At 38.0% G+C, this 23,428-nt stretch overlaps 1 protein-coding gene across 1 annotated transcript in view; it reads right to left on the bottom strand.

The window, feature by feature from the left end:
• Stk26 (serine/threonine kinase 26) overlaps positions 1–23,428 on the bottom strand; it is a 51,287-nt gene that overhangs the window by 10,084 nt on the left and 17,775 nt on the right. The window contains exons 2-3 of the mRNA XM_090325595.1: positions 12,441–12,671; positions 1,396–1,452 (exon numbers count right to left, since the gene is read on the bottom strand). Coding sequence (XP_090181721.1) covers positions 1,396–1,452; positions 12,441–12,671 — 288 coding nt within the window. The remainder of the gene's footprint in view (positions 1–1,395; positions 1,453–12,440; positions 12,672–23,428) is intronic.

Below are 23,428 nucleotides of genomic sequence, written 5' to 3'. Positions count from 1 at the left end.
TAGACCTCAGGGCCTAAGCACTGTCCTTGGGCTTTCTCAAGGCTAGAGCTCTACCACTTAAGCCACAGCACCACTTCTGCCTTTTTCTGTGTATGTGGTGCCAACGAATCGAAGCCAGGCCTTCATGCATGCTAGGCAACCACTCTACCAACAGGCCCCTTGATCAACTTTATCAATTGTCATTTCATCTTATTTTGTTTTATCCTCTTTTTTTTTTTTTACTTTTTTTTCTTGGCAGTCCTAGCAGTACTAGGGTTTAAACTCAGGAATTCACGGTCCTTAGATACTTGTTAAATCACTTGGTAAAGATGCTGGTGTCATTCCTGAGGGCTCTGTCAGCACGATATAATTCTTTTCCAAAGGCCTTACCTTTCGATACTAGCATATCAGGAATTAAAACTTCCACAGTGATTTTGGGTGGAAGATATTCAGTTTATAATCATCTTTAAACTGTTATTCCAATTATTTTTTTTGCCAGTCCTGGGCTTGAGCTCAGGGCCTGAGCGCTGTCCTTGGGCTTTCTCAAGGCTAGAGCTCTACCACTTGAGCCTCAGCACCACTTCTGGCTTTTTTCTATGTATGTAGTACCGAGGAATTGAACCCGGGTCTTTGTGCATGCTAGGCAAGCACTCTACCACTAGGCCAAACTCCCGGTCCTGTTATTCCAATTATGTTTTTTTTTCCCAGTGTTGTGGCTTAAACTCAGGGCCTTAGCGCCGTCCCTGAGTCAAGCTAATGATCTACCACTTGAGCCACAGCTTCACTTCCAGTGGGGTGTTTTTTGGTAGTTAGCTGGAGATCAACAGTATCATAGACTTTCTGCCTGGGCTAGCTTCAGACTGTGATCCTCAGATCTTAGCCTCCTGAGTAGCAATGATTACAGTCATGAGCCACCAGTGCCTCACCCCAATTATTTATTCATTTGTTTTACTTACTTACTTACTTACTTAATTATTGTCAGATCTGGGGCTTGAAATCAGGGCCTTCTTTGGCACTGTCCTTGAGCTTTCTCAAGGCTTGTGCTCTGCCACTTGAGCCACAGCACCACTTCTGGCTTTTTCTGTGTATGCGGTACAGAGGACAAACCCAGGGCTTTGTGCATGCTAGGCAAGCACTCTACCACTAGGCCACACTTTTGGCCCTAATCATTAGTATTTTTAATACAAACAACACTCACAAAGGTCAAACTAAAAACTGACAGATATTGGCCTGTAGCACCCCTAATTTGAGGGACTTCATTTCATTAATCTCTTTGCATTTCTTAGACGGTCAGCAATATATGATAAGGAGTAGTGGTCCTGAAAAAAGTTTGATTTTAGTACATTTACTAAAGTGATTACTTAACTGGCTTGTGTGTTGGGGGGATAGGTGTGTTAATTATTTAAAAATACTCACAAGATCCAGCGCTGAACCTCCACCCAGGTATTCCATTATTATCCATAATTTTGAACCCTGTAAAGCCATGAAGCAATTTTACAAATGAGTCAAAATTACATATTAGAAAAAAACATGTCAAATCTAATACAATGCTTATATAATACAATAAAAGTGGAAAGCAATGGTCTGAGTCTATACTCTAGCAAATCTACTTACCCTTTGCTATAGATAAAAATATGCAAATACTGTTTGCTACTATTAACTCTTAGTATTAAAAAATAAAACCAAGACCACAACTTTAAATTATTACCTTGGAAGGAAATGTTGAAAGGAAAACGAGGAGGTAAATGGACATGCGTGGAAATGCTTTATTGGTTTCTAAATAATTTTGGAGGAAGATAATAGATATTTAGCCTTATTTCAAGTTGTAGCTTTCTGATTTTTTTTTCGTTATTATTGTTAGTGTTGAGGTTTTTTGGGGGGAAGGGTGAAGGAACAATCCTGGGATTTGAACTCAGGGCTTCACACATGTAGACAATCACTTCAGCTGCTCTTCTGGAACAATTGTTTTAATGTATAGTACAACTTTTTTTAGCCATAATTAATAGAAACTTTTGTGCATACATACAATGCAGAAAGAATATGATTTTTCCCCTGTGATGTAAATAGATAAGGAAAAGGAAATGTGTAGTTTAAAAACCATATGATCATTCCAAGTAAAATTTACTTCATTACAAGAAAAATTGGCAATGGAAGTCATAAGGGGTAATGCATGCACACAATTTTTTTTGTTTTGCTAACCCTGGTGCTAGAACTCAGGGCCTGAGCACTGTCCTTGCACTTTCTCAAGGTTAGCGCTCTACCACTTGAGCTATAGCACCACTTTGGGTTTTTTCTGTGTATGTAGTACCAAGAAATCAAGCACAGGGCTTTGTGCATGCTAGGCGAGCACTCTACCACTAGGTCATGCTCCTGGCTCCCATGTGCACAAATTTTAAAACATGTGTGGACACACAAAGCTGTACAAGATAAATACTGGTGGGCTGGACTGTAGCTAAATAGTTGAGTGGTTACCTAGCATACATGAGGTCCTGGGTTTGATCCCCAGAAGTGGCCATAAAGTAAGCTAACACACACACACACACACACACACACACACGTACACACACACACACACACACACCATTTTGTTATTACAAACTCTTTTGGAACAAACGACTAACCTATTTTTTCATCCATAGCTGAAATACTAGATACCTTTCCCACTCTCCATACCATTTCATGAATCACATTGTCTGAAATGTTATGAGACCACAGAGCTGACTGGAAGTGGAAAGGTTGGTTTGACTACAGTGGCAAAATTCAAGTTGTGAATGAATTGTGTTCCAAAGGCCCATTTGCAAGTGAAGATATTTGATTTTTTTTTTGCTGGTCCTGGGGCTTGAACTCTGGGCCTCGGGCACCTGTCCCTGAGCTCTTTAGCTCAAGGCTAGTGTTCTATGCTTCAGCCACAGCAGCACTTCGAGATAAGAGTTGTGCAACTTTAGTGCCAGGCTGGCTTTGGACTGGCTATCCTCAGTTCTCAGCCTCCAGAGTAGCTAGAATTATAGGTGTGAGCCACAGGGAGAATTTTTAAAGCAAGTATTTTCTTATAAAAGAATGTCTACGTTCATGAGATATCCCAAGAAAATTTTAACATACAGTATCCATAATATAGCATGAAGGGTTTCAGAGAAAATCACTATAATTTTGTACCTTAACAATATTTCTAGGGAAAAAATGTATTCATAGCTATGTTTCAACTTGGGATGGCAGTAATACATTTCTCCTATCTCCAGCCATAGGTGTGGCATGAAGAGTCCCAAACTACTGTCTGAGCTATTAAACCCTAAACTCCCTGGGGAAGTACTCAGGAGTTCAATTAAAAATTCCTAAGCATCTCATGGAGTTGGGAGTTTATCAAGATAGTCTCTAGTGACATAATGATGAAGTACTCAGGTCATGATAGAAAGTTGAAGACACAGAGCTGAGTTGACAATTTGGGCCCTGGGATGTCAACTATAGTTGGGGGATGGGGAAGAGGAGCTGAGGATTCTCCTTTCTAGATGGTGATACTGTGTGGGGTACATACTGAGAATAGAGGAACACTATTCCCCCATTCTGTTTACTCTGTCTAGTATTCTTTCTTGTTTTTTTGGGGGGGTCAAGGGGCTTGAACTTGGCCTGAGCACTGTCCCTGAGCTCTTCAATTCAAGGCTACCACCCTACCCCTGGGCCTGGACATTGTCTCTGAGCTCTTCAGCTCAAGGCTACCATCCTATCCTTGAGCCAAGCCCCACTTCCTGTTTTCTAGGGGTTGATTGGAGATAAGAGTCTCAGGTCCTTTTGTGGCTAGGCTGGCTTTGAACCTTGATCCTCAGATCTCTCAGCTTCCTGAGTAGCTAGGATGACAGGCCTGAGCCACCCACTGACTTTTCTTTCTTGTTTTGAGTCAAGGCTTTTATGTGTAATCCCTGCTAACCTCAAACTTGCTACAATACCAGGTTTCTCTCTAAATCATAATCCTGCCTCAGTCTCCTGAGTGCTATGATTACAGGCATGTGACATCCAATTGTCCTATCCTAGCAGACCAGTTGGAACAGAGTCACATGTCTAGAGTAGGAATGAAGAAGTATTCCCATAATAGTGGGAAGGGACGAATTCTAGGAGCAGATCTTGTAACTTGTATTAAAATTCTGCAAAATGTAAGCATATGTTTTCCTAGTTACAAAGATAATGTGTGCCTTTTTCTGTGTACCTATTCAAAATACATACTTCCCACCTCTCCCCAAAATCACCAAAAAGTTATAGAATAAGCTTGAAATGTAACCCATCAAAGCACAACATATTGCTGAGTTCCAACTAGCAACTTCTAGGTCTGAAACCATGTTTCCCTACCAGTAAACAAGGTACTCGGCATAACTAGGACTTATCTGAGATGTCAGGCCTGATAGCTTTTCTAGCTGCCACCTCTTGATTTCTACTTCTGGAGACAAGCATCAGGGAGAATGGAGACAATTGCTGGATAGACATAAGCCTAAAGCAAAGCCTAGAGGGGGCAGATAAGAGTTGCCAGCAAGCTTAACCTTAACCAACGCCTACCTACTGTTTGCTACCTCAGGATTCAAAGGCTCAAAGAAAACACTCATCACAAAAAAAAGAAATCCAAAGAAGATACTATAATCTTAGGGTAAGATAGTTTCTAACTTTGTTTTCTGATTAGAGAGTTGGGCATAGTAAAAGGTAGTTAAGTATGATTTGTTTTTGAAATACTTTAAAATCCTAAGATGGCCTCTGCATAATGGTTTACAATTCCAAAAGAGCCAAAGGAAAAGAAGCTATAACCATAAAGTTAGCATCTTAAGCACAGGAGTTGTTTGAAGCAAAGCTCCACTTTTCAACTTAGAAGAAAATCTACCAATGTGAACAAGGGTTATATAAGGAGTGAGTTTAAAGTATTATATTTCTTTTTTTTCTTTTTTGTCGGTTGTGGTACTTGAATTTTGGGTCTGGGTGCTGTCCCTGAGCTGTTCAGTTCAAGGCTACTGCCCTACCCCTTGAGCCACAGCACCACTTCTGATTTTCTAGTGGTTAATTGGAAATGAGTCTCAAGGACTTTAGGGCCTGAGCTGGTTTTGAATTGCGATCTTCAGATGCAGCCTCCTGAGTAGCTAGGATTATACGAGTGAGCCACAACACCTAGCTAAAGTACTGTATTTTCATGGGTGCCAAGGCAGGGAATGGGAAAATATTTCCAAATTGAAAACACCTAAGCATTACCTGCTTTAGTAGTGTACTATTTATTGGGAATAAGTTTGTGTTACCAAATTATTGCTTTTTGAAGTATCTACCCTTTTGAGGTCTTGGAACCCAAATAATTTGTTCTCCATTGTAGATCTTTGGACAAAGTGGGAGAGAAACAGTAATTTGAAGTGAGAATTTATGTGTTCATAGACAAATACACTTAAAATACTTGTTCTCAGTCTCTTCAACAAATGGTGCTGGTTAAGCACCTGCAGAAAGCTAAAGTTGGGTCCTTCTATGTCACTGTGCACCAGGATTAACTCCAAATGGATCAAAGACCTTGAGGTAAAAGCAGATACACTGAAAACTTTACAAGAAGGAAAAGGAGATTCACTTGGCACAGGTTGAAACTTTCTTAATAAAGACCCAGAAACACAACAAATTAAAGAAAGTTCAGAAAAATGGGACTGCATTAAACTGCAGAGCTTCTGTATAGCAGAGGATATAGCAAGTAAATCAAATAGAAAGCCCACAGATTGAGAGAAGATGTTCACTAGCCATACAGCAGACAAAGGCCTCATATCTAAAATATACCTACAGCTAAAAAAAAAACCAACTGAATCTCTCAAACACAAATCCTCAAAGAAACAACCATCACATTACAAAATGGGCTAGAGACTTCTCTGAAAAGGAAATAAGAATGGTCTATAGACTCATGGAGAAATGTTCCACATCTCTAGTCATAAAAGAAATGCAAATAAAGACAACTTTGAGATTCCAACTTACTCCAGTTACAATGGCCATTATCAAGAAATCTAATAACAACAGATGCTGGAGGGGATGGGCCCAGGAGGGATCACTACTACACTGTTGGTGAGAGTGAAAACTCATTCAACCACTATGGAAAGCAATATGGTGGTTCCTCAAAAGACTAAACATAGAGCTCCCCCATGACCCAGCAATTCCACTACTTGGCAATTACCCAAACAAGGACATGCTAAAGCCACTAGCACAACGATGTTATTTGCAGCATTATTTACCATAGCTAAGATATGGAACCAACCCAGATACCCTTCAGTAGATTAATGGATCAAGGAAGATGTGGTACTTATGCACAATAGAATTCTATGCTGCCATCAGAAAGAACGACATTGCCCCATTTGTAAAGAAATGGAAAGACTTGGAAAAAATTATATTAAGTGAAGTAAGCTAAACTCAAAAGAACATAGGCTCAATGGTTTCCCTCATTTGTAATAATTAGTACACATCTAGGACTCTCCTATCAGAGGATTACAATAGCTCAAACCCTGTGTATATGAGGTCATACAGGATGAGACGAAATGAAATGAACTTTAGAATATGGAAATGAGATTTATCTTGTATTACTGTTGTTCTTAAGGTACTGTTATTTCTCTTCTCTGTTTTTGCTTTTATGGTTAATCTCATGTTGTTACTGTATCTTATTTTGTTACCAGGCATATTGTATTGACTTTGTTACCGTGCATATTAAATATACATTTGTATATTTAAAATAGGGAAGGGAAGGGAGAAAACAAGATGATTGGAAGGGGCTGGGGGGAGGGAATCAGGGACAAAAACATGAGAAGGGGTATTAGTGTGTGAGAAGTAATGCACCTACTACCTGCTGAATGTAACTGTAACCCCTTTATACATTATCCCAACAACAAAAAAATACTTGTTCTGCCTGTTTGAGAGAAGATTATATTATATTCATGTTGAATTAAGTAGGCAGTCTATTAACCCAAGTCAATAATGCTTTATGACTCTGCTTATATGAAATGCTTAGAGCGATTAAACTCATACATGGTGATTGCCAAGATGAAAAGACTGGAGAGTTATTGTTTGATGGTACAGTTTTAGTTGGCAAAAATGTTCTATAAATGGTTAGTGGTGATGGTTGCACAACAATGTGTATATTTAATGCCAAAACGTACACACTTAAGAATGGCTAAAATAGATTGTATCTGTCTTATCACAACTGAAAGCATACCACATAAGATTTCTATAACCTAGAAGGGCATCAGTAGTTTATGCCTATAGTTCTAGCTACTTTCCATCCAGAGACTCATATCCAATCAACCACCAAAAAGTCTAAGTGGAGCTGTGGCTCAAGTGGTAAGAGTATTAACCTTGAGCAAAATTTTAAAAACCCTCAAGATGGGTCGGGAGTTTGGCCTAGTGGTAGAGTGCTTGCCTAGCATGCACGAAGACCCGGGTTCGATTCCTCGGTACCACATACATAGCAAAAAGCCAGAAGTGGTGCTGTGGCTCAAGTGGTAGAGCTCTAGCCTTGAGAAAATCCAGGGACAGTGCTCAAGCCCTGAGCACAAGCCCAGGACTGGCAAAAAAAACCCTCAGGGAAAATGCCCAGGACCTGAGTTTGAGCCTCAGAACCCACCAACACACACACACACACACACACACACACACACACACACACACACACGCATGCATGCACGGGCACACACACAAGCATGTGCATGAGCACATGCATGAGCACATGCACATAAACACACAGGCACAAGCACAGGCACACACACAAAATTAGGGAAGATTTACAGAAGTGCCAAAAAGGAAGAGACTGGCTTGCCTAGTGTATAGCTAAATCCTTTATCTCTTCTCTACTGTTTTGCTCCAGTGTGGAATGTTCTGTCTACACTTTATCCCCACCAAACTCAAGACAATTCAAATGCTACCGCCCCAATTTTAGTGTTCATAAACCTGGAGTGCTGTATCCACTAATAAGTGAAGCAAATTCGAAATTAGAGACTGGGACCAGACTTGTGAATTTACAAGTTTTCAGAATAAAGTATATGAAACAAACTAGGGCAAATATGTAGAATATGAGGAACACACTTACAAATACTAGTATGCTAAAATATGGGGCTTTGTAAGGGATGTGTTGCATTAAGTTTAAAGCTGTTCTTTGGGAAATGAACATTTCAGCCAGACAAAAAAATATTCATCCTCCATTTCCTTCAGGTTTTATAAGAAACACTAAACAAATATTTGAAAGACTATGTCAGGACACTGGATTTATACTGGATGTAAGCACACATAAAAATCCAATGAAAACTAATGAGAGAGCCACAAAATGTACACACTCTATTCTGAAATGTTTTACTTCATTCATTCAACCTTTTAAAAATAAATTTTGGTAGCAATGATGGTGAGAGGTTGTGGGGGTCGGTGATATTTCTTAATAAACAGAACACTAAAGGCAGTTTCAACAGCAAATACAGGCATGATTCAAATTCTACCCGATGCCTGAGTGAACTTCATTTTAAGATTTACATTGAACTAGCAAAATATTTAAAGATTATAAAAGATTCTTCCAATATTATGAGATCAGAAAAGAAGGGTTTATTTTAGCCGTCTTCATAAAGACGAACTTTGTCTGTCAAGAAACTCTGCAGTGAACTAAAATGAAAGGAAAACACTGTGGTTTCACTGATGTGTTTGTCTGGTTTTTGACTCTTGTTTTTAAAAATGAAGTTATACAGTGAGCTCAGTCAAAATGAGTACCTTGTACATGTTTGCATGTCTCAAGGAAATCACTACAACTGCATACAGTTTTAGAGAGCATATAATTTTCTCTCAAACGCAATAACCTTTTCCTCCCACTGACACTGAGGTCTTGGTTATGTAAGATATCCCATGTAAGGATAACCTGAGAGAAATCCATGTCCTACATTGGTCAATTAATATGACTGTATCATTCAAAAGACAAGACAGGGCCGCAATATGAGAATTATAGTTACTTCATTAAAGTCTTGTTATATCTAATGGGAGTTTTTACATTTAGAAAGATAAAGAAATGCTAGCTCTCACAGATAATGGCTTAATATAAGTAGAAATTAAAGAGCTACTCATTAAGAAAACAATTCAAATAAATAATATGAAAAGGTTACACAAAGTCTTTTTCTCATTTCTTGTGTATATATATTTATCAACATACATATATATTAGTGTATGCATACATAATATTGCTTTTTTGCCAGTCCTAGGGCTTGAACTCAGGGTCTGAGCACTCCTCCTTGGACTTCTCAAGGGTAATACTCTAACCCTTGAGCCACAGCACCACTTCTGGCTTTTTCTATGTATGTAGTACCAAGGAATCAAACCCAATGCTTTGTGCATGCTAGGCAAGCACTCTATCACTACGTCACACTTCTGGCTACAAATCAACCAAATGCACAATCCTATAATATTATCATAAATCAAAGTCTTCACTGTAATGTTTTAATCAGACTTCAACTAATGAGAGAAAAAAGAAATAAAATTTAGGCTGAGAATGTGGCTCAGTGATAGAGTCTTTTCTTACATGAAGACCTGTGTATGATTCCTTCCTTAATATCTCATAAACAGAAATGGCCAGAAGAGGGGCTGTTGTTCAAGTGGTAGAGTGCTAGCCTTGAGCTATCTCAGGGACAATGTGTAAGCCTCGAGTTCAAGTCCCAGGACTGGCAAATAAAAAGGAAAAAGAAAAAAAAGAATTATCTCCTTATGAAGGTTGATAAAAAATATTTCAGTTTCCTCCTTAAGAAATACCTTAGTGCCAGGAGCATGGCCTAGTGGTAAATTGCTTGCCCTGGGTTCTATTCCTCCATACCAATACACACACAAAAAAAACTGGAAATGGTGCTGTGGCTCAAGGGTAGAGCACTAGCCTTGACAAAGCCCAAGGACAGTGCCCAGGCCCTGTGTTCAAACCCTAGGACTGGTACCCCAAAAAAGGAATACCTCAGACAATGCATTTCATCAAATATATTCTATCATAAAACTTTGAGATAAATTAAAAATCTGGTTTCTATTTAAGATTAATGACTGCATGAATAGTCCGTGTATATCACTATGCTAGGCTTTAAAGGAATTTTTTAAGTTGAAAAATTAATAAAAATTATAGGGTTGCAATATATTTTCCATAAGAATACTAGCTAAGAATAAACGCCATAAGCAACCACTAAAACCAGCCCTATTCGTGTTGATTCTCAATGTATGCCCATTTTAAATAGTCACTCAAAAATACCTCATTTAGGGTCCAGGAGTTTAGCCTAGTGGTAGAGTGCTTGCCTAGTATGCACAAAGACTTGGGTTTGATTCCTCAGTACCACATACATAGAGAAAAAAATGTTGGACTTGGTGGTGTGGCTCAAGTGACAGAGCTCTAGCCTTGAGAAAGCCCAAGGACAGTGCTCAGGCCCTGAGTGCTCAGGCCCTGAGTTCAAGCCCTAGGACTGGAAAAAAAACTAGACTAGAAAAAAAAAGTCATCTAATATAGATGCCTAAAAACTGGAAAGGTTCAGGTTTGTTCTAGATTAGGTTAAGAATTACTGGGATTCGTTTCATAAAAAGTAAGCCTGAATGAGCAGACCCACATAATCCCCATCAACAACAAACATAAAAGCAATTTCCTGGGATTGCCTGCTACCGAGCCTACTGGGAGAACGAGGAGGGTGCTGTACAAATATTGAAATTGAGAGTATATTCTATAATATATATTATAATTACAATAATTATACAATATACAAAGGATTACAACCTTCCTGTATAACTAATATAAGCTAATTTTAGAAAATAAAACCTGCCAGGTGTGAATGGCTCCTGCTTGTAATCTTAGCTACTGAGGAGGTTGAGATTTGAGGAAAAATCTTCTTTGGGAAAAGAAAATTTCAGTAAGGCAAACAAACTCTGCTAAATCAGACTTTTAGGAATAGGAAAGAAAAAAGGTGGTATATAAAACACTAAAGTTAGTAAAATATAGTTATATATAAAGTAATAATATAATCACATAATATACAGGAATAGGCTATGTTCCTATAGTATACATATATAATATATAGTAGTATACTAATAAGAAAAGTTTAGAAAAATAGTGAAACTAAGGCCGGGAGTTTGGCCTAGTGGTTAAAGTGCTTGCCTAGCATGCATGAAGACCCAGGTTCGATTCCTCGGTACCATATACATAGGAAAAAGCCGGAAGTGGTGCTGAGGCTCAAGCGGAAGAGCTCTAGCCTTGAGAAAGTCCAAGGACAGTGCTCAGGCCATGAGCTCAAGCCCAGGACTGGCAAAAAAAAGAAAAAAGAAAAATAGTGAAACTAAATAGGTGTTATCAGGGTTATCACCTCCTCTTGGAGACCTTTCTTTCATATCACTCTTGCAAAAAATTCAGAAATAAAAACAAACAAAATGCAAGTGAGTACATGCTTACTCACTGTTTCTGGGGAGTGAACCCTGGGCTTGGGCATGGTCCCTGAGTTCTTCAGCTCAAGGCTAGTGCTCTACCACTTTGAGTTACAGTCCCACTTCCCATTTTCTGATGGTTCATTGGAGATAAGAGTCTCACGAATTTTCTTGTCCTGGGCTGGTTTTAAACTTTGATCCTCAGATCTCAGCCTCCTGAGTAGCTAGGATTACAGGCATGAGTCACTCAGGCCTGACTGGGTTTTAATTCTTTAAAAAAATTGCATATATATATATATATATATATATATATATATATATATATTTGAAGCAGGAGGCCTGGAAACATTTTCTTGAGGATGGTGTGGATCAGGTGTATTTATCATGTGCTAAACTAATATGTCATACTCTATGCTAAGTAATATGAATATTAAGACTGCTTAAGTCACCTGTCTTCAAGGACTTCACGCCCTGATGGAGAGAGAAATGGGTAAATAATCACCATTACTCAGTGGAATAAGTTAGATCCTTATATATACTATCAATTTTAAGGTTGAGACAGACTGGGGCTGGGTGTGTGGCCTAGTGGTATTGTGCTTGACTAGCATTCACGAAGCCCTGGGTTCCATTCCTTGGTACCACATACACAGAAAATGTTGAAGTGGTGCTATGGCTCAAGTGGTAAAACACTAGCCTTGAGAAAGCCCAAGGACAGTGCTCAGACCCTGAGTTCATGCCCCAGGATTGACAAAACAAAACAAGAGTTGAGAAAGACTGAACTGTTGAGAGTAGTTTGGAAATTCAGGCTGATATCTTTCCCAGACAGAGGATATGTCTCAAGACCAGCTGCACTTCTAGTCTTCCATTGCCCCAAAAGTTTAGATGTTGAAAACAGTGCATCAGAGAATTGAGATGGACTCAAGATAAAGGGGTTCAATGGAACAGTGGTGTGTTTCGTATTCTGCTTAGAAGTCGAAGATCACCAAATCTTAATTTAAGATATCTCCTCTCAAAAAGCTAAAAAGAAAAATAGCATGAAAATGCCTCATGATTTAATAATATGACACATACATTACCTTTAAATAAGATCCATAGTATTTTGTAACATAGGAGCTGTCGCATTGACTGAGAACAGTTATTTCTTGTTGAATGTCTTCTATTTCATCCTCAGCTTCCTCAAGGTCTATGATTTTAATGGCAACCACTTGTTGAGTACGGTTATCAATGCCTTTGAAAACTTCTCCAAATGAGCCTTTCCCAATGCGTTCTAATTTTGTGAACAGTTCTTCGGGATCAGCTATATTATTCTGAGGGAAGAAGGAAGAGAGGAAGAACATGGTTTGAATCCAAAAACTTTTAGGGAAAGAAAATAAATCACATAGGACAACGCTTTCCATAGATTTTCAGTTCATCATCATTTTTTATTCATTATCATTTTTAATTGTTTATATTTATGAGGAACTGTGTGATCATCTGATATATGTATATACAATAGACCCTGATCAAATGAATTAGCATTTGCATCTGCTTAAACATGTATTGTTTGTTGTTGGTTTTTTTAAGCGTACAAATTCCTTTGACTCTCCACATTTGCTTTGTGAGAACAATTATGATCCTGAAAAGCCAGCTAGGCTGTAGTCTATGGGACCACCCACACTAAGGAGGCTTAGCTGTTTTTGCTGCCCAAACAATACCATGGAGCAAATGTAGTTGGTAGGGCCTGCTCAAGAATCGAGCACTTCTTTCAGTTGATTATACATAGTTTATACATGAATGCAAAAGGCATTAATGAAATAACACATTGCTTAGGCTAAGGTGAAATACTGAAAAATTCAAATGTGTTTCCATTGTTAATTTTAAACTCTTTTCTGCCTCTAAAACATGTCAAGTTCCTCAACTATGCTCTAAATCATCATTCTAGCAAACTACAACACAAAATACTCAAAGATTCAGAATTTATTTTTTTAACTTGGGATCTTTTCTATGTGTAATATTCTCATCAGTAGATGAGATAAGAACGTATGCCTTTATTAAGAAATTTTACCTCCCTGGGCATGGGGCCACATACCTGTAATTCCAGCATTAAGGAGGCTGAGGCAGGAGTATTAAAATTTCAAGGACTGCATGGTGAGACTGGGATGGGGGGGAGGAGAGAGAGAGAAACAGAGAGAGAGAGCAAGAGAGAGAGAGAGAGAGAGGGAGAGGGAGAGAGAAAGACAGACAGAGAGAGAGACAGAGAGAGACAGAGACATAGAGACAGAGACTGAGACACAGACAGAAAGAGAGACAGAGACAGAGAGTCACAGAAAGGGAGAAGGAGAGAGGGAATGAGAGAATACTTTAGATAAAAGCAGAGAAAGAAACACAAAATGAGACAAATAGAAAATGTTTACAACTATTCAGCAGACCAAAGGATTAATATCCAGTATACATAAGGAACTTTAAAATTCAGTAACAAACCAAGTAATCCAATTAGAAATAGGCAGTAGATATGAATATCCATGCTTCAAAAAGAAGAAATCCAAATGGCTGTCACGTTTATGAAAAAAATTATCAATATCATTAGCCTTTAGGAAAACAAAAATCAAAAACCATGATCAGATACTCTTAGGGGAGAAACACAAAGAGGCAATGCCTATATGCCTCTAATTATATAAAATAATATTTAGCAAAAATGAACTCTGGGAGGGCCAGGAGTTTGGCCTAGTGGTTAAAGTGCTTGCCTAGCATGCACGAAGACCCGGGTTTGATTCCTCGGTACCACATATGTAGAAAAAAGCCGGAAGTGGTGCTGAGGCTCAAGTGGTAGAGCTCTAGCCTTGAGAAAGTCCAAGGACAGTGCTCAGGCCCTGAGCTCAAGCCCAGGACTGGCAAAAAAAAATGAACTCTGGGAAATGGGGAAAAAACACAATCAACTATCAACTCACCCCAGTTAGATAAGGCTATTGTTTCTTTAAAAAAAATGCTGCCTAGGATATAGAGGAAAGGGAATTCTCCTACACTGTTAGTGGGAAGATAAATTAGTTCAACCACTACGGAAATCAGTATGGAACTGCCTCAAGAAATTAAAAAATAATCCAGGTAATCCACTCCTGCATATATACCTGAAGGAAATGAGGTCACCATATAAAAGAGATAGCTATACACCAATGTAGGTTGCTAGTCACAGGAGTAAAATGTTGAATCATCCTAAGTGCCTGTGAAAATAATGTAACATATCCTAACTAATCAGAACAGTGGGATCAAGCAGGGTGTACAAGAGGATATAGATATAAGAAAAGAAGGAAATACAGTATAGCTGGGAACCAGTGGCTTAGGCCTGTAGTCTTAGCTACTCAGGCGGCTAGGGTCTGAGTATTGTGGTTTGAAACCAGTCTGAACAGGAAAGTCCAGTGAGACTTATCTCCAGAAGAGAGGCGTGGCTTAAGTGGTAGAGTGCTAGCATTGAGATAAAAAAGCCAGGAATAATACCTAGGACTTGAGTGCAAACCCTTAGACTAGCACCAAAAAAAGAAAGAAAGAAAGAAAGAATGGAAAAAAGAAAGAAAGAAAAGAGAAAGACATCCTCAGTACCACAAATAAATACAATAAATTGCTCAAGTATATGACAGTTAACTAGTGGCAAAGCTCCAATTTGAAGCCAAATTTCTTGATTCTTCTTGTTGAAAATTCCTTAAGTATAGTTTGGATCTACTTGTAACTTAAGCACCTCTTTTTCTAGAAAACAAAAGTTATTCCCATTATAGGTGAATAACACAATTGTCAAATGTATGTTTTGTTTATCACAAAGTTGGCTGAAGAGCTCAGAGGCAGCGCCCAGGCTGAGTTTAAGCCCCATGACCCACAAAAAAAGAAAGAAAAGACACCTTACACTTGCCCTACTAAGAATGATCTTCCACAATTTAACAGAAACAGCTTTTACATTTCTCTGAATCACTACTCCTGACTCACATGTACATGGTATTTTCAGACTTGCAGGCATAACTTCTGATTCTGAAATAAAAACCCAAGAAGACTTTTTCAAAAAAAAAATTAAACTTCCAAGAATTTGAAAAATGCCATACATATTCATCAGGTTTATCAACATTTTGAAGTATATATGCTTCTTATGGAACATACATCACCTCATTATTGTGGTAGAATATTTAATATTTATTCATCATTTAAAAATATTATATATATTGTTAACTATAGTCACCACATTGTAAAGCAGATCTTTTGAACTTCTTCCTTTTAGGCAACTGAAATTTTGTATCCCTTAACCAATCATTTCAACATGGAGAAACTGGCAGGAAGTTAAATTAAGCGAAATGATCTCATTCATATGTGGAATTTTGAAAAGTTCATCTCATAGAGTAGAGTAGTGGTTGCCAGAGCATGGGGGCAACTGGATGTCAGAAAAAGAGTTGGTTCAAATAATATAACATTATTTTTGAGCCATTATGCAGTTGACTGACACCTGTATATATGCAAAATAGCCACACATTTTTATAGCAGAATCTTAAATAAAAGAGAATCTGTAAATAATCTTGACTTTCTGTCAAGGTTACTATCCTTGGCCTATGCTTTTTCCATACCAGTAACAAGGCTGGAATGGGCCAGCCACCTAGTGTGGGAAGCCAAATAGCAAGGTTATTCCATATCATGATTCCCATAGGATCTAATGTCAGCATGCCAGCAGCTCCAATTCCAGCTACATCAGTGATTTATTGTAGACTTCAGTAACCCTTTAATAGTATGATTTCCACTTCCTTTCATAAAGTAGTCAGAACCAATGAATGTGCCCGAACATTAAAAAAAATATTATAGTTACCATCAATTGTTAAGTTTGTGCTAGGTTTTATGTAGATCTAGAATTGCTCAAATGACCATGTGAATGTTCAGATTACTATAATTAATGAAGAAGAGAAAAACAAATGCCCCATAAATTCTTGAAGAATGTGCTGTTAGTAGAGTATTTCTCTACTTAGCACAACCTCAGGCTCATATTACAAGTATCTGATAAGATTTTATAGAATCCTTAAGAGACCTCTGTGATTTATAGTTCTGAAGGAAAATACTTAGCTTCACTATATTTCATGTATGACAGAATAAGAACTAAGATAAAAATTAAGTAAGTCTGTATATGTTTCAAATTAAACAAAGAATTTTGGCTTGAGGTCAGATTCCTTTAGGTAGTCAGTCACTTCGATTTGTATCTCCACGTTTATAAGAATTCACTGTATTAAACTAAGTGGATAAAGAAAGTTTTTAGTTTATTGTTATAATATTATTATATTTTTATGTCTCTCTCAGAGGTAATTATAACTTGCCTTTGGGACGTAAAATAGCAGTCAAATTGCAAGATTTCATGTGCGTATACGCCATGAGATAAATGAAATGTAGCTCAAAATGCCATTACAACAAATCTGTCTTCCTTATGGTCCTCAGAAAGCATTTTATCAGCTCACAGTTGAGTCCCTTTCATTACCCACACACTTAAAAGGCAGTTTTGAGATGGATGAGGTCAGCACTGCAACTCTGTATTTCTGTGGCAAAGCAAAATCTCAAAGATCCCACACAATACTGGTCAGCACTCTTCAGGCAACCATTTAAACTTCAAGTAATATTGGACACAGCAACAAAGAAAAATGTGCTTTATAAAGCAGAAATAAACTTCAACTTCCGAGTACTTTTTCATCTCCCTTTTATTATTTCTATTTTAAGGACCTCTCATTAGCACAAATACTTAGAATGCAAATATTTTGGTAAAGGATAACTTCATTAAAATCATCACAAAAGATTCTGACATCCTTGCATGAATAACAGCACTGTGAGGAGTGTCTTCTGATTAGCAATTGTGACTGTGCTTTATCTTTAAGAACAAAAACCTAGGCCGGGAGTTTGGCCTAGTGGTTAAAGTGCTTGCCTAGCATGCATGAAGACCCAGGTTCGATTCCTCGGTACCACATACATAGAAAAAAGCCAGAAGTGGTGCTGAGGCTCAAGTGGTAGAGCTCTGGCCTTGAGAAAGTCCAAGGACAGTGCTCAGGCCCTGAGCTCAAGCCCAGGACTGGCAAAAAAAAAAAAGACTAATTGATAATATTTGTTCATCTTAATTCCTCTTACTTAAGAGAAGATTGGACGAGAAGAGCCTCCTAACTTGCAGTATTTCTTTTTCTCCGGGCTCTGATCACAGAGGAGGAACAATGAAGCATGCAGAACATATTCTGGGTGGTGAGGAATGAAGTTCTCTACATATGTTTGTAAGACAGCTCAATTTACAATGTGGTAACAAGGAATGAGACATTTCTTTTGATTCTATTGTCACTTTACCACATACCACGTGTTTTTTTTCTAAAATAAGATAAAATACAAAAACATGAGAACAAAATTTAACCACACTTATCCTTAAGCAAAACCCAAACTCATAAGAAGCAGCACGTTTGTTAGTGAAATTTCCCAAATATGGAGGCACTTGTACTTCTGTTATTTTAATTAGGAATAGAAACTTCAGATTATTTTGTTTGGCCAGGTAAATCATCCTAGGACCTAAGATATCTTAAATGAAAGGAAATGACTAATTTGATCTTTTTCTGACTAATTCTGAGATCTAAAGTTCCCTTAAATCTTTAATTACATCCATGGACAAGGGGAAGAAAATATCCTGCAAACACATTCTTCTCTCAATAAACCAAAACTCAAGGCTATCATCACAATTCCATTCCATCATTTAGCTTATTTCTCTCTGACCTTCCAGCCATCCCCAAGGAAAAAAAAGAGGTCTGTTTTCTCATAAATACTACAGAGGTAAAGAGAGCAGAGAGGTCAGGCAAAATTAGCTTAATTTTGCTTAGCCTGGAAATTACAAGAAATCTACCATTAAATGTCAGCTTGGCCATCTGTCTCATTAGGCAGAATGGTAGCCTCGGTGAGCTCTAAAGTCCTTACTGTTTTGATGCTGTGTGATTCTGAGAAGTATCAGAAGCCAGATACCTATGTTCTCTTCCCTTTGTCCCTTACACTTAACAAACTTGGTTTTGAAACAAGCTAATGGATGAATTAGCTTGGACCACAGAGTTGATTCTACAAGAGCACACAGTGGCTGAAATGAACAGTATATAATAATCTATTGTGGCAGGGAGAAAATCCAAATCACCAGTAGATCACATGCTAGCCCCAACTCTGATAAAGTCATGAAGCCAAGGTAAAAGCCAAGCCGAATGAGTCACTGTCCACATGGGTTTCATGGTGACCATATCCTGTAATAAGAGTGATGATCCCCAAGAAAGTCAAATGATGGGACTTCAACGGATGCAGAATCTAAGGGTGTGTTCAGTCTTCCTCTGCTTTGTGAAGTAAATTCATTCAGAAAGCAAAGTACTCTGAAGGTACTTTGGGGCTTGAATTCAGGGCCTGAACACTGTCCTTAGGCTTTCCTAGGCCATAGCTCTACTGCTTGAGCCACAGGACCACTTCTGGCATTTTCTATGTGTGTGGTACCGAGGAATTGAACCTGGGTCTTCATGCATGCTAGGTAAGCACGCTACCACTAGGCTAAACTCCTGGCCTCAAAGAGATACCTTACTGTCCAGTGTTTTAGTGCTTGGACACACAAACTTAAATGCAATGTTTGATTAGGGTATAAATCCACTTGCTTATTTCTGAGCCTTTGACTCATGCAGTTTTCTCAATGGATAATATCCTGCCTCTCTTCTATCTCTGCATATCCCACTATCTTTAATTAATACAACACAACAAAACCTTCCTAATCCACTAGAGAAATACCTTGTTTCTTTTTCTGGCTTCTTATACACTGCTGTTTATGCCTCCATTATAGCACACCTTTAAGTTTGCAGTATCCCTCATTGATATGACCTTTCTACTTAAAACATTAAATTCATTAGAAAAGACTCTGTTACTCAACACTAAGTACCCCCACATTGCGAAGGACAGTATTTTATCCATTGAGTACCTTAGATATTCACAGGGTATTTACCAGAGGAACCACTTAGGATGAAGTCTTTGGCCTGAATTATCTTTCATTTGCCATTTTTTGACTTTTGGTGCTAGGGAGATTATGGTCAATAAATAGAAAGATGTTAAACTAGATAAGACATTTTTAAGTCAATCTCTTTTCTCCCATGCAATTAACATAATAAAAGCTTCCCAAAACTGTAATAATTTTTCTTTCAACTCAACAGTTTATTAGGTTTCAAAACAGTAGATTTTGAAATCATAAAAAGATACACCCATGGCCGGGAGCATAGGCTAGTGGTAGAGAGCTTGCCTAGCATGTATGAAACCCAGGGTTCAATTCCTCAGTACCACATACTTAGAAAAAAAGCCGGAATTCATGCTGTAGCTTAAGTGTCAAGGCACTAGCTGTGAGCAAAAAGTGTCCAAGTGTTCAGGCCCTGGGTTCAATCTCTAGGACTGGTTAAAAAAAAAGATACACCCAAAGAAAAGCTACAGTAGCCACATATACAAGGATGCCCATCATTTGGGTGTGCAAATGTGACTGGCCGTGTATCTGCAATCACAATCAACTAGAGCATATAAATATTGCATGTCCTGAGGCAGGCTTAATTTCATATTCAAATGTTGAGATTAGAAGCCTCCAAGAGCCAAATTTGCATTATCACTCATGGGTCCATTTCTTTTAATTTAATTGGACCGAACACCATACAGAAACACACAATTCTAAAAGGGGTCAGGTTTAACCTTGAGCATTAGTGTTAAAATTAGAGGGATTATTACTGACTAGACAGGATGTTACATAAATATGTCCTGGGATTGAGAATAAGCCCTCACTATAAAATATTCATTCAGAAAGGGGAAAAAAAGGCCATACGATGAAAGGAAGACAAAGACTCTATTAATATATAAATGGTGAAACTGGTACCCTAATTTATTCAGGCTATTATTTAATCAAACCCACACAGAGCACTTTAAAGTGATAGACAGAGCCTCATTTATGCTATCCATATTAGAGGTAAGATAAAAGGATGCCATTCTAGTACTTTTAGAAATAAGCACCTTTGGTGAGAATCTAAGGCAGCAACCCATTATAGCAAATATCGAACTAAAATGGATAATGTTATGGTGAATCTTTAGCACGCTTATTAAAATGCACTGGATTAAAACAAAATTGATCTGCTCACTGTCTATCTTCCTTTTAGATGCAGAAGTCCAATTAAAATCAATAGGTTTGAAGCTGGTAAGCACAGCACTAAATTATTAACACCATGAGTTCTTTTAGAAAATTAACACTGATTGAAAAAGTAGAATTTTACACAGACTTACCTTTTTATTCTTCTTGAGAAAATGGCTGCAGAATAATTTCCCTCCAACCTTTTCCTTCTTAATCAAATCTAGACTCTGAATGGATTTAATCAAATAGTATTTCTCAGTTTTTAGCCAATGGAATTTTAGGACTAAGAAAAATAGTCTCTTGGGCCGTGCTGGCTTTAGCATCCTGTGATCACAAGAAAGTGATATTTGATGGCATATTGGCATCAATAGCAAATTATTTTAATTCTGTCAGGCACTAAGAATGGAGCAGAGAAGAGATTATAACTGAATGGTCTCTGATGTGAAAGACAAACTTCTTCCATTTCCCCAGTTTGAGAACTGTCATTAGCATGTGTATTTATGTGGGCACACATGTGTGTAAGGTTAAAAGAATATGTATTGTTCTTTCTGAAACTCTAAGCTAAGAAGGACTACTACAAATGAGCATAAAAGGTAGCTCTGCAATAGATACCGTAACTTATATGAGAAATAAGATGACAGAAGAGGGCTGGTTAGATTTCCTCACCCTCAATGATGATATTTATTATTTGTATTTCCTTTGTTTTGAATTTCCTCTCCCCTGTGGCCCCCAATCAGCTGTGAGGTTTGAACTCAGGGTCTGGGTGCTGTCCCTGAGCTTTTGTGCTCAAGGCTAGTGCTGTACCACATTGAGCCACAGCTCTACTGCCAGTTTTCTGGTGGTTAATTGGAGATAAGAGTCTCATAGCCTTACTTGCCTGTACTGGCTTTGAACCATGATCTTCAATTCTCAGCCTCCTGAGTAACTAGGATTATAGACATGAGCCACCAATGCCCGGTGCCATTCTGTTTTTCTTTTTTGAGAAAGGATTTGGATTTAAATTTTGTCCTAGTATTGCAATTTAGAAAATTCTTCTGTTTCTGTTGGGAATTAATCTTCTCTGGAAGTTTCATATTTCCTGAACGTTTTCATGCCTGTCTTTATCCTTCCCCGTGATCACCAAAAGCATTCTGAATGTCCTCATTGCTATGCCCACAGGTACACAGACTCCACTTTTTACACTCATTGATCTTGCTGCCATCTGTGCATATTCCCAAAGCACAAGTGCAACATTTAACAAATTAAATGTGCAAATGAAAGAGGAAATGCTTCTTAATTATTAGTCATCTACTAATGAGCTGAGTCATTTCATTTTTTAATGATCATCACAAACAAGAAGTGTATTCTATATTTTCCAGTCATATCTGATCAATATATACCAGTATGAAAACTAAGCTATCTTATTGGTCACCAAGATTTATAGCCCTGGTGTATATGGTTATCAGTTTAACAGAACTAGAATTCCCCAATTAAAATAATCAAGATCCAGTACCAAATTGTCATATATATATATATATAATTGGATTTTTTTATTTTGAAAAATGCTATGTAGCCTGACACTGGTGACTCACACCTGTAATCTTAGCTACTTGGGAGGCTGAGATTGGAGGATTGAGGTTCAAAACCAGCCTAGGCAAGAAAGACTGCGACACTTTGATCTCCAATTAACTACAGAAAAGCTGGAAGTGCAGCTAAAGCTCTAGTTGAGCCCTAGACTTAAAAAAAATCCCAGTGATAGTATCCAAGCCCTGAGTTAAAGTCACAGGAAAAGTACAAGCACGAGCACAAGAAGACAGACAGACAGACAGACGAAAATATGCTATCGAGGAACTTTAAGGAGCGATAAGGTTTTACAGCTGGATATGTCCCTTGTAAAACCTTTGGCTTTTATGATTTTACAGTGAGTGATTTCTAGCTGAGGTTAAGCAGGGGAGGACAATGACAAACAAGCAATCTTAGGAGAGACACAAATCACATTGTTTCTTAATTAGTTCTTGAACTGCCATCTCCAAATAAGCTTGATGGCTGATTCAACATAATTAAAATGCTTTAAGCATTGTCTACTCCTAAAGGTCTGTGATCTACAACTTGAGCTGACTTGTACTATAACATTTTACAGCCTTAACTAGAGAGAAAGAACCATTCACCAAAGAAATCCTCACTACACAATTCAAAAGGAATAAAAAAAAACATTGTGAAAAATATACCCTTAGAACTCTCTGTCCTTTCTGGCCAACACTAATTTCTTTTCTTCCTTCTTGCCATTTTCCCACTCAGTTTTTAAGTTAGCTCAGCTACCCAGGGAGTCCATTCCTGATCTCTCTGCAGCCTAGCTTGCTTCATCTTTGCTCAGAATTTCTAGTCAGGCTAGTATGGAGCCACTGACAACTTTCAGCAGATGCGTGAAAGAATAAATGCTGTGTTTCAGGTCATTCCATCATGTCTACACACAGCCTTGAGTGTACTTAGTGACAAAGGCCAGAATGACATGATAAAAGAAGGGTTGAGGACTGACACTTACTGAGAAAAATTGCTGATAGAACTTCACAATTACATGTGGAGAGAAAGGAAATCACCAGCAAATTACAAATATGCCTGCTGGCCTTGATAATTTTGTGATTTACCAATACATGCTTTATGGCTGACAGCACCTCCCTCATTAAATCAAGGAGTTAAGTGGCATTTGATAGAGCCTGAATATTTCCTATGCTGTGATCTAATAATTTAAATGTATTTTTGATTATTATTCTCCTTACTGCTGACAAGGTACCTGAGATGATAATTGTAGGGTAAAGATACTTATATAGTGCAAGAATGAAACAAGTGTGATTGTAGCGGACACTTAACATAGACCATCCATTTCTTTCTTTAATAGATTAGATATGACTGTTAAGTACAAAATAAAATAATGGTAAAAGCAATTAATGGTCA

The sequence above is a fragment of the Megascapheus bottae genome, chromosome X, assembly GCF_031878675.1.
Source record: "Megascapheus bottae isolate mThoBot1 chromosome X, mThoBot2.hap1, whole genome shotgun sequence".
NCBI lineage: Eukaryota > Metazoa > Chordata > Mammalia > Rodentia > Geomyidae > Megascapheus > Megascapheus bottae.
This window is presented reverse-complemented; position numbering and strand designations above follow the sequence as displayed.